Genomic DNA, 12,210 nt, shown 5'->3' on the forward strand with positions numbered 1-12,210 from the left:
AAAGCACACAGAAAAAGAAAGGGCCCCTATCACCTGCCACCCAGAGGCGACACCTGAAGCACTCGGCCCCCTGCTGGCGGACAGGCCGAGCGAGCAGGAGGGGGGCAGCGGGGAAAGGGACCCCGGGGGCACGGAGGTCAGACAGCCTTTGGGGTTCCCTGGGCAGGAACCCCTGCCGGCAGGCACCGGAGGGCACCGTCAGAGGGCCTCGCCTGCCGGAGGGGCGGGCAGGGAGCCCACAGAGCTGGTTCCCTGGGCCCACATTCTCCAGGGAGAGGAATACCCACTCAGATCTGTAACGTCTCAAAACGACCCCGTCCAAGTCTTTCTCCTGAAACTGAGAAAGCTTTTATACCAGACGATCATTAGGGGAAGCAGAAAGAAGTGAATTTAAAAAGATACTTCTCCCGGCAGGACGGTCACCCCCGTACACCCTGTGGCCAAGGCCAGCCACTCTGGGGGTCCCCCACCTCCCCGCCCAACACGGTGACGCATGCAATCCTAGAGGTTTCACTGCCGGACTATCTCCCGTGTCTCCTTCCCGACCCATCGGCCCCCGATTGGCCACGGAAGCCTTCCTCCTCACCCAGGCTGCTGCAACGGCCTCACCATCTTCCTACCTCCACCCCCTGCAGACCTGGTCTAAGAACCGCCTACCAAGCACTACAGGCTGAGAGTATCCACTGGCTCCCAGCACCTACAACAGCGACACTCCTATCTCTACTCTAATCCATAGTTAAGAAATATTTTACATTGCAACCCAGTACACACATGTACGTGCACATAACATATATACACACATGTATGCTGCGTATACCCCACAGGCAGTATGATCTGATATCTTCCAGTCTGATAGAAAAAGTGCTTTTTCTAAAAAGTGCTGTCTTGGCGTGACAATTTCAGGCCCTAAAAAGGGTGGCAACTGGTAACTTGAAAAAGAAAGAAATCACATCTAAATGCCTTTGCAGAAAACACCAATCACTCGCCTGCCTTCTGTTCAGCCCGCTCACACGTGCGTGCGCCCGCCCCCCTCTGCAAGTCAGCACTACGGACAGCTCCCGGACACCAAGGCTCCCCCAGCTCCCTGCATCTGCAAGCACTGCCCCACCCACCCACCCACCCACCCACCCACCCGGGTTTCCAGAGAACGAATATTCCCGCCTTTTAATATTATTCACTTCATGCAAATGAAAAACCCTGGCATAATAAGGTGGTTCCTTTGTCGGGATGATGCCCACTTAGATGTCTCAAATAAATGAAGGTCTAGTTCACTACCCTCATCACATTATTTACACAGTGACTTTGAATTTTAAAAAAGATTTGGTCTTCCACCACAAGGCTGGCTTTTTCAATGAAAACTCAAAAGTCACTGGATCGAAGACAGACAGACAAATCCAAAAAGCCATCACACAGCAGTGTAAGGAGGACTACGTTTGGGCTAAGTTGTAGACACCCAGACGTATTTACATAAAGGATGCTTATGAAGATCACACCAGAGTCACTTCCACCAGAATCGGAACATAAGCGGGTGAGCTCTAGGTCACACGATCAATCGCAAAACCCAACTAACTGCCTCATTAAAAAATGGTCCTGCCGAAACCGGTGTGGCTCAGTGGATAGAGCGTCGGCCTGCGGACTGAAGGGTCCCGGGTTCGATTCCGGTCAAGGGCATGTACCTTGGTGGCGGGCACATCCCCAGTAGGGGGTGTGCAGGAGGCAGCTGATCGATGTTTCTCTCTCATCGATGTTTCTAGCTCTCTATCCCTCTCCCTTCCTCTCCGTAAAAAATCAATAAAATATATTTTTTTTAAAAAATGGTCCTAACATGGCAAGTGGAAGGCACCGGTGCACACTGTGAGAGGCGCATCACCCCTGTTCTGAGGATGAATGCGGAGAGGTGTTGTTGGGATAAAAGTCAGCTTCACTGCCCCAAGACACGGTCCCACTGCATTTGCCAAGGATTGAAAAAGAAGAGCAGTTAGGTTTCAAGAGTGACCAGACTTCTAAAATATTATTTAAAGAGACTGACTTATAGAACTGAGTCACGGTGAGAAACGAAGCCGTAACTGTTCTTTGCACACCTGCTACCGCCGACGTGTACAGTTTCTCGATGAGACCGGCTATCAAGAATGTCGAGAACTCAACAAAAATTTCTCACTTTCAAACATAAAGCCTAATATGGAAAAGTTTTGACCAGAAAAGCAGGAATGAGTTTCTTATTAAAGTAGTAAAAAGAACCTTAGCAGGTGGTATCTAGTCCTTGAATTTTTGTGTTTGTTATAGTCACAGAATCTAAAGACCTGGGACAAATGTCACCACGCCCCATCTGAAATTTAAATTGGCCTCAGGGTACCCCAGTGTGCCGTCCAAGTATGATTTTCCACACACGTCATGATGTGGAAAACCGAAGAGGCACCAAAATGAGGGATGAGAAGAGAGAAATCACCCGGCCGGTGTGGCTCAGTGGTTGAGCATCCACCTATGAACCAGGAGGCCACGGTTCAATTCCCGGTCAGGGCACATGCCCGGGTCGCGGCTTAGTCCCCGGTGCGGGGTGTATGTGCAGGAGGCAGCCGACCCCGGATTCTCTCTCATCGTGGATGTTTCTATCTTTCTCCCTCCCTCTCTCTGCCTCTCTGAAATCAATAAAATACATTCTTTAAAAAAAGAAGAAGAAGAGATAAATCACCAAGAAAACACCAGCCGGAGTGCCCACGTCACCCTCCCTCCATATAAAGATGTTACCAGTGACCACCCAACTCTTCCTTCTGTTTGGACAGTGTCTGAACTTAGTGCTGGCCCCTAATCCCACTCCTGCCCCATCAGTTGCCTGAATCACCAGAAAACCAGTCCAACCTTATCACCCACACATTCACAGCAAAAATCTTCCCAGACTGCCCAGCCGGCATGGCTCAGAGGCTGAGTTTCGACCTATGAACCAGGAGGTCAAGGTTCGATTCCCGGTCAGGGCACATGCCCAGGTTTCGGGCCCAGTGTGGGGCGTGCAGGAGGCAGCCGATCAATAATTCTCTCTCATCATTGATGTTTCTAAAATCCCTCTATCCCTCTCTCTCTCCCTTCCTCTCTGAAATCAATAAAAATGTAAAAAAAAAAAAATAATACTTCCCAGACAAAAGCAACCCATTATCTAGAGATCGATGAAAATGTGCTATTATATTTCAATATATTAATATCTTTTCTCAGCACAAAGAGAGATTTACTTTCTGAATACAATTAAAAGAGAAACGGTTTGCAGCAATAAACGGACAATACAAAGACATGTTATAGGGCCATTAAAATCAGATTGTAGAGAAATACTGAAAAACATTTACTTATAAAACTAAATGAAAACATAATACAAAATAGCACATATAATCAGGTTATAAAACACGGATGCGTATTTTGAAAAGATCATCAATAAAATAATGGTAGAGTGGCAAAACTGGAATTTTTTTTCTTTAAAAGTTTTTTCTTTAACATTGCTATATTTGCTTCAACTACAATGGCAATAATATTTTCAAAGGTTTGAATGAATTGGTAATATATCTGCGAGCTCATACTGTTTTCTGCTATTGATCACCATAGGTTAATTGACATTTGCGCCTATAAATGTATCAAAACCTCCCTTTCAATCCAGGCCCGAGTGTTCACTGTGTACAGGTGCCAGCTAACCTTTTTAAATATTGCAATGTTAAACAGAAAGGTGATTTTAAAACTATTTACACTCTATCCTTTGTACTTGACACTCTACTGAGTGTCCACCCATTCCATATGTCCACCCAAACGCACAGCTCCTTGGGGACTTTTAAGTAATAACTAAAAAATAGACCATCAATTTTTTTGAGAGCAAAGATAGGATTAGCAACACAACCAAAACCCATGTTTAAAAAAAGGGAAAACAGAAGCACAGCAAAAAAATGTCAAAATTATTTTCTTAAAATTAAGTCTACGTGCTATTAGCCCATACTGAATCAGCACAGATCAATAGGTCGGAATGGTGCTGCGAGCAGTTAAGATTTACTGAGCGTTTACTGTGTGCCAAGTACTTTATAGGACATTCCATTTAGGACTAACAGGAATATTTCTGGAGGTAGTTATTATCCCCATAATCTAGGAGGTTAAGTAACTTGCTGGTGAGCAGCTAAGTGGATTGGAACCTGAGTATCGCTAACTCTAAAGTCCACGTGTTCCTCACTGTTCTCTACGTCAGCCGTCGGTAATGGTGAAGTAGCTACGGAAATAAGGTTAGGGCATATAAGGCCAACAACGTTAGGTCCCATGAAGGGTCCCTTTGCAACTGTGTATTTAAGCATTTTACCTTCACCAGATTTTAGCGCAGTTACCCATCATCAAAGGCCCAATACGCCCCAAGAGGAGACTCATAATTATACTTAAAGGTGAGAAACAAATCCGTGAGTGGAACTTAAGTTAACCACGGAGAACAATTCCTGCATAGAAAGCAAACATCTGGATTCCAAGAAGCACCCGTGTCCACACGCGTGGGAGAGGCCACGGCAGAGAGGAAAGTGAACTGAGCTAACGACTGTCTTTTTAAACTTGCATTTGAATCCCACCTGCCACCCGGTGGCGGAGACTCGCTTTCCTCATTGACAGTAACACTGCGGATGGAACGAGACCCCGGGACGAGGCCTGCACCACGGAAGTGCTCCCAGTCAGGGCGGATTTCCTGGGCTTTCGTACATGTCCTTAAGTGGATGGTTTATTGCAACACTTCAACCATGCGTACGTCCGTACTTCTGTCGTGACTATGAACTTGAAATTACATAATTAAGAAGAAGCATTACCTGAAGCATTGTTGAGAAATGTCTTATTGCTTCATCATAGAGACCACTGCCAATCAACACATAGGCAATAGCTGTGAAAAAAATACAGAAAGATTAAAGGACAGAAGAAAGGATCTCAGACTAGAATCGGTAACGAAAATGCGTTACTGAATCTTAAAAGGCAGCCGCAAGGACTAGAAGCAGTTCAAGAAACCCTAGAAGCTAATAAGACGTAATCGAATTCCTCTACCACTCAGCACTTGCTAATCAGACTCCTAGTTTTATCTAGATGTAAATTATTAAAGCCAGCTATAAAACATCTGCCTACAAGAAGTAATTATCTTTTTCCAAGTCCATCACTCACTTTCAAATACCAAATAACCTTTATGAGCCTTTCTATCTATATCTCAAAAGAACTAGGCAGGGGCCTGGATAATATCCACATAACATGTGATTTTACTGTGAAAGTCATGGGAAATACCCAAAGAGCATCACACATTTCGATTCCTGGGGGTGCTAAATTTACTACCAATTACCTAATGAGAACAGAAACAGGGGCTCAAATTAATATATGTCAGCGTCATACTTAACTGTAAATGATTCACATGACTGCAGTCTACCTCTCCTATTCAAAATATAGTTAAAACACTACTCAAAATGAACACCAGTGCAGAATGAGTAGTTTTGATCAAATTGTTTAGGTAAATTTTAATATTATACATTATATTTCCATGTGTAATACTTGCCCAAACTCTGTACATCCCCAAATACACCTGAAAAAAATATTCTTCATTCAATATACCACTGGATGATTATATTTCTTTGCAAAAGAAAAAAAAAAAAGCTGGCCCTGACCGGTTTGGCTCAGTGCATAGAGCGTCGGCCTGTGGACTGAGGGGTCCCGGGTTCGATTCCGGTCAAGGGCATGTACCTGGGTTGTGAGCACATCCCCGGTGGGGGGCGTGCAGGAGGCAGCTGATCGATGTCTCTCTCTCATCGATGTTTCTAGCTCTCTGTCCCTCTCTCTTCCTCTCTGTAAAAAATCAATAAAATATATATATATTTTTTTTTAAAAAAAAGCTATATTGCAACTCTAATTCTAAGATGTCATAGATGTTCCAGAAGATGGGCAACTAAAACTTTTACTGCCATCAGAGCTTAAATTTCCTGACAGTTAAAAAGTAGCAAAACACTTAAATGCAGTAAGACATTAAATGCAGAAAGAGATTTAAATCATCTTTATAACTAACTTGAGAAAAGCCAAGTTCCAAAACATTGAGCATCATAATAATACAAGAGCTTTTGAGGGCATTCTTCAAAATAAAATGAAAAAGGGCTGTTTTTAAACTGACATCTTTGGAAAGACACATTAAGGTCAAACTTGTATTCAGCATAACAGTGGATGCTATTCAGACGGTCCTATCGGATAACAAGATAACCAGGGACTTCTTTGGTGGGGCCCAGTCATATCAGGGGTAAAAGTGATAACAGTGACGTGGACTGCACTCCTAACGCGTTCAGGGCCTTACACCTTCACTGCAAGGAGGCGGGTCCGATGATCACGCCATTTGCAGACGAGCGTAAAGTCGTTAAACAAACTGTCCAAAGACAACGTGCAGTGAATGAGACACGGGGACCAGGCCGCCCGGCTCGGCTCCGGGACCCCCTCCAAACCAACACCTTCCTGGGAAATACCCCAGGCTGTAGCGGGGCTGCTGGGCACTGGCCGGGAATACAAGGATGGTTTGAATTCCTCGCTGAGGACTTCAGAAAAGAACAAATCTGGGCCTTCGAGGGTAATTCCTTGTCAAAGGCTGCTCCAAAAATATCACCAAAACGTGATGAATACTTTCAGAGTCGGCAACTCTCAATCATCTGCACCCCCGGGGGAAAGGAGGTAAGACAAGAATGCTCGTTCCTCATGTACAATGCACATGGCTGCAGAGAGCATGCAACGGTCATGGGTAAACTAGAGGCCCGATGCACGAAATTGGTGCAAGTGGCTCGGCCCTCGCAGCCCCAGCTGCCTCGCGGCCCCGCCCACTGGTCATTCCAGAAGGTCATCCCGCCGTCCGGTCTAATTAGCATATTAGCTCTTTATTATATAGGATTAGGTAGGAAATGGTTGTACAGGTGCCCAGAGCAGGCACGTGCCCCTGTGAGGTCTGCCCCGCTGCCCGCTTCAGTCCTGTATCTCTCGAACTCTTTCTACTCCTTCAAGGGTGAGCTGACCAGGCAATGAGAAGACGCACCCACAAGCGTTACCAGACACGGGCCAGCCCGCCTGTTTCAAAACATGCCCTGGACAAGCCAACTGCACGACCCGCTTGCCCATCTGAATAAACTCAACTTCCTCCACCCACGTTCTCAGACCCAGTGGTGCTGACTGTCCCCATGAGTGACTAACCCTACACCTACCCGTTTTATCACACAGAAGGTGGGAGTGGGCGTGATTCCCTTCTGCTTTCACTCCCACATTGTTCATACTTGATGACTGCACACAACCTTTTAATGAATAACAGCTCCTAGGAACTCATTCCCATAATTATTAGCTCCCATAGAAGCACGGGCTGGAACAGTCCTTCCCATTCATCCCGTCCGAGCCTTTTCTTTCATGCCACGAGGCACGGACTCGCACAAGATCAGACCACTCGCACCACCAGCAGAGCCCGTCTCGGTCGGTCTCCGTGCTCTCTCTACCGCTCCATCCTGCCTACCGGCTCTGCACGTAACCACAGGTTTGAGGGGGAAGCCGCGGGAGCACCCCCCCACGGGAGTCTCACCCAACTCCTCGTTGGTGCTGTCGTTGTCAGTAGCAAACGGAAATCTCTTCTGTTCTGCGATAGACTTGGCCTGGCTCTGAAATTAAAAAAAAAAAAAGACACACACACGCGTTAGCTTGTCAGAGATGAAGAGAAAACATGATAAAAACCTATCTTTGGAAAAGTAAAGCTACATTGAATTTACAGGAGAAGCAATCAATCGTCACTGACACATCAACGGCGTACGTCGAGGGTACTGCCTGCATGTAACCCATGTGCTTCCTCCCCCGATCGCTGGTGCTTCCGTGTCCAAGAGCCAGAGCTTTCCCCGCCGTAGGGATTCATCTCGCTGGCGGCCTCAAGGCTCCCTCGGCATCCCCAGTGGCCGTTGAATGACCTCAACTGTGTTGCAAACGTCACATTCTAGTGGCCAGTTCTTCAGTGGGTCTTTTTTTTTTTTTAATATATTTTATTGATTTTTTACAGAGAGGAAGAGAGAGGGATAGAGAGTTAGAAACATCGATAAGAGAGAGACATCGATCAGCTGCCTCCTGCACACCCCATCCTGGGGATGTGCCTGCAACCAAGGTACATGCCCTTGACCGGAATCGAACCTGGGACCCTTGAGTCCGCAGGCCGACGCTCTATCCACCGAGCCAAACCGGTTTCGGCTCTTCAGTGGGTCTTGATAACAGGACATTACTTTTAAACCCTGACGCAGTTTAGAATCAAGAGCTACACGCTGTACAGAGATGACACCGTAGAACAGGGGTCCTCAAACTTTTTAAACAGGGGGCCAGCTCACTGTCCCTCAGACCGTGGGAGGGCCGGACTATAGTTAAAAAAAAAAAACGATGGCCGAAACCGGTTTGGCTCAGTGGATAGAGCGTCGGCCTGCAGACTGAAGGGTCCCGGGTTCGATTCCGATCAAGGGCATGTACCTTGGCTGCGGGCACATCCCCAGTGGGAGGTGTGCAGGAGGCAGCTGATCGATGTTTCTCTCTCATCGATGTTTCTAACTCTCTATCCCTCTCTCTTCCTCTCTGTAAAAAAATCAATAAAATATATTTAAAAACAAAACAAAAAAACGATGAACAAATTCCTATGCGCACTGCGGGCCCGGGACGCGTCGGCTGCTAAGCAGGACAGGCAGCGGCACCCGGCGGGCCGGATAAGTGTCCTCGGCGGGCCGCATGTGGCCCGCGGGCCGTAGTTTGAGGACGCCTGCCATAGAAGGACCAACAAAATCGGACCAAGAAACAAGACAACCCGTTGAATAAAGCACAGCCCGGTGATGAACGTGACCCTCCCCGTGAGGCAGGAGAACGGACCATGCAGAATCCATGAGGAATCCATGCGGAATCCATGAAGAATCCATGCGGAATCCATGCAGACACTCGCACATTTGGCAGGACTCAAAACAAAAGTGGGGGCAGGGGGCCGAAACAGGTCTGGCTCAGTGGATAGAGCGTCGGCCTGCGGACTGAACGGTTCCGGGTTCGATTCCGGTCAAGGGCATGTACCTTGATTGCGGGCACATCCCCAGTGGGAGGTGTGCAGGAGGCAGCTGATCAATGTTTCTCTCTCATCGATGTTTCTAGCTCTCTATCCCTCTCCCTTCCTCTCTGTAAAATATCAATAAAATATATTTAAAAAAAAAAAAAAGGGGGGGCAGGGGGAAACAGATTACATAAGTTAGCTTCTAAGTGGGGTGACTTCATCAGCAGCATGGTTCCGGCGCACAAAATGAGGACACTCTACCGAGGTTTGGAGACAAATCGTTGTCTGATAAAGAGTTGCTCCTTCCCCAGGTATGGCTGTCGATGCTACTGGTTAAGACTATACTTTCAAATACACAAGAAATAAGGTTCCTGATGCCCTTTCCTTCCTTAGGACCTCACAGTGACATGTCCTAGGTCCCAAGTGACCGGCCATCTGATTCCTACGTCATAGGAACTCAATGTGACCCAATACAGGTGCACTATCTTTGTCTCATGCACACAGACCCACTGGGCTCAACTCCTGGTTGGTAAGCGGGGGACCTGCACCTTTTGGGATCGGCATCACACACACAGAAGGCGTGGGTGGAAGACGCGTACCAGGATCTTCTCCGTGTTGAGGGAGAGCAGAGAGTCGCAGGGCAGCGATCCCCGGGGCTCGCAGTCCGAGTCATGGAAGTTCAGGAAGGAGGGCTCTGAAAAGCAAGCATTCCTTGTCATTCTCCGCACCTTCGATGTAGGTAAGGCTCTCAGCTGCTCAACGGGGAACGGGAATGTGAAGGACCCTCAAAACCAAAGCAAGGACAGGTGGACAGTCCACCCTGACAACTGTGTGCCTGTTTTAGAGCAGGCGTCCTCAAACTACGGCCCGCGGGCCACAGGCGGCCCGCCGAGGACACTTATCCGGCCCGCCGGGTGCCGTGCCTGTCCTGCTTAGCAGCTGACTCGTCCCGGGCCCGCAGTGCGCATAGGAATTTGTTCATAGTTTTTTTTAAAACTATGGTCCGGCCCTCTAACGGTCTGAGGGACAGTGAACTGGCCCCCTGTTTAAAAAGTTTGAGGACCGCCCTGACCGGTTTGGCTCAGTGGATAGAGCGTCGGCCTGCGGACTGAAGGGTCCTGGGTTCGATTCCGGTCAAGGGCATGTACCTTGGTTGCGGGCACATCCCCAGTAGGGGGTGTGCAGGAGGCAGCTGATTGATGTTTCTCTCTCATCGATGTTTCTGACTCTCTATCCCTCTCCCTTCCTCTCTGTAAAATATCAATAAAATATATTTAATAAAAAAAAAAGTTAAACATGGGCTGTGTATATGATCCCATCGTTCCACTCCTCGGGATGCCCCCCAAAGAACTGAAAACAGGAACTCGGACAAAGAAGGTGGGCCTGCATGCTCAGAGCCACACTATTCATAACAGCCCAAAGGAACAGCCCACATGCCCATCAGCACATGGAACACAGACAAACTGCAGTCTACACACACACGCTGAAATAGTATTCCGCCTTAAAAAGGAATGAATACGTATTACAACATGGGAGAACCTCCATGGCCCCGTCCAGGCGAAGCAGTGGAGGCGGGACTTCCTGGAGCCTGTGCCACCAACCAAGGAAGGGAGAAGGAAGTTAAGAATTTCACAGGTGCCCGGCCGGCGTGGCTCAGCGGTTGAGCGTGGACCTAGGAACCAGGAGGTCACGCGTTCGATTCCAGGTCAAGGGCACATGCCCGGGTTGCGGGCTCGATCCCCAGTGTGGGGCGTGCAAGGAGGCAGCCGGTCCAGGATGCTCTCTCCTCATGGATGTTTCTCTCTCTCCCTCCCTTCCTCTCTGAAATCAATAAAAAAAAAAAAAGAATTTCACAGGTGAAGGTGGGGGGAGAGTGGTCCAGGCAGAGATCCGCACCCTGTACGTGCCAGCACACTTCTTCACTGGCTCGAGCTGGGTATTGTATGTGCCCACATTCCTCAACGCTTAACAGCTCTAGTAACATCTCCATTCGCTCCGTGAATAACTGTATCGTCTACATGTAGTGACGTCAAGGTCTTCTTAATATTTATGCTCACTCAGCATCTTATGGCACTAATGAAACCTCACAAAAGTGCTCAATGACACGAGTGACCACAGGCACTCCTGCTCATCCCGGACATCAATATTTCACTCAGACGCGAAGCAAAAACGACAGGTTCCGGCTTCAGGACCGGTGCCACGGACTGAAACGGGAAGTTTAAGAGGAAGGAGAGTCCTTGAGGGAAGAACGACCTTGGTTTAAGTCCCAGAGCTTGTGCGATGCGGCCTGGGAGCCGTCTTGCAGGCAGGTAGGAAGTTAATTCCAGACAGAGGTGATAAGAACCTGATAATCGTCACCTTGGGCTCCTTGACCACGTGGGGAAATGAGCTCAGCGTGAATGAATGGACACGTTCAAGGTCACAATCTACAGTGCCTTGGAGGTGATAAACGAAGGAAGAGCACAGCCCAGCCTTGCCACATCGGCACTCGATGGGCGCCACATCAATCAAGGTCCAGGGTCCAGCTGCCACCACTCCCTCCCCGGCGCTGGGTGCTGGCAGTAAACGGGGCCGGCACAGCAATGCCACCCGCTTCCTTCCTCCACGCCTCACCCACGGCCGCCGGAGAGGAGCGGTTTGGGTGCGGAGACAAGAGACAGAAGGTGGTCTTCGCCTCTCCCTTAACGGCCTCAAAGAGTTTAGACCAGGGGTGGGCAAACTTTTTGACTCGAGGGCCACCATGGGTTCTTAAACTGGACCGGAGGGCCGGAACAAAAGCATGGATGGAGTGTTTGTGTGAACTAATATAAATTCAAAGTAAAGGAGCGGAGGGGAGAGCAAGAGAACTGGATAGAACAGCCGGATCTGGCCCGTGGGCCGTAGTTTGCCCAAGGCTGGTTTAGACAGAGGGCCTGTAGCCGCCGAGAGAGAGCCATTACTAGAAAGAGCGACAGAATGGGAGCCGAGTGTCCCGACCTGGGAGAGAAACTGACAAGACCTGCTGGTTCAAAGTCCCCTCTGTGTCCCTGGCTCTCTGCACAGAATGGCGAACGTTTACCACACATTTTTTCTTCCTGTCTCCCTGTGACCAGCCCTCTTTACCTCTGAGGTCCCGGCCCCCCGGCCCCTTTATTCTCAGCTCAGGATGGCATATAAGCCTCCAT

The 12,210-nt window shown here is 48.5% G+C and overlaps 1 protein-coding gene across 9 annotated transcripts in view; it reads right to left on the reverse strand.

The window, feature by feature from the left end:
• Positions 1 to 12,210, reverse strand: part of TTC13 (tetratricopeptide repeat domain 13) — a 51,113-nt gene that overhangs the window by 34,261 nt on the left and 4,642 nt on the right. For all 9 annotated transcript variants that reach the window (XM_080651331.1, XM_080651329.1, XM_080651328.1 and 6 more), the window contains exons 2-4: positions 9,646 to 9,740; positions 7,568 to 7,643; positions 4,806 to 4,876 (exon numbers count right to left, since the gene is read on the reverse strand). In XM_080651331.1, the coding sequence (XP_080507457.1) occupies positions 4,806 to 4,876; positions 7,568 to 7,643; positions 9,646 to 9,740 (242 nt within the window). The remainder of the gene's footprint in view (positions 1 to 4,805; positions 4,877 to 7,567; positions 7,644 to 9,645; positions 9,741 to 12,210) is intronic.

Source organism: Plecotus auritus, assembly GCF_963455305.1.
Source record: "Plecotus auritus genome assembly, chromosome: 14".
In the NCBI taxonomy this organism is placed as follows: domain Eukaryota; kingdom Metazoa; phylum Chordata; class Mammalia; order Chiroptera; family Vespertilionidae; genus Plecotus; species Plecotus auritus.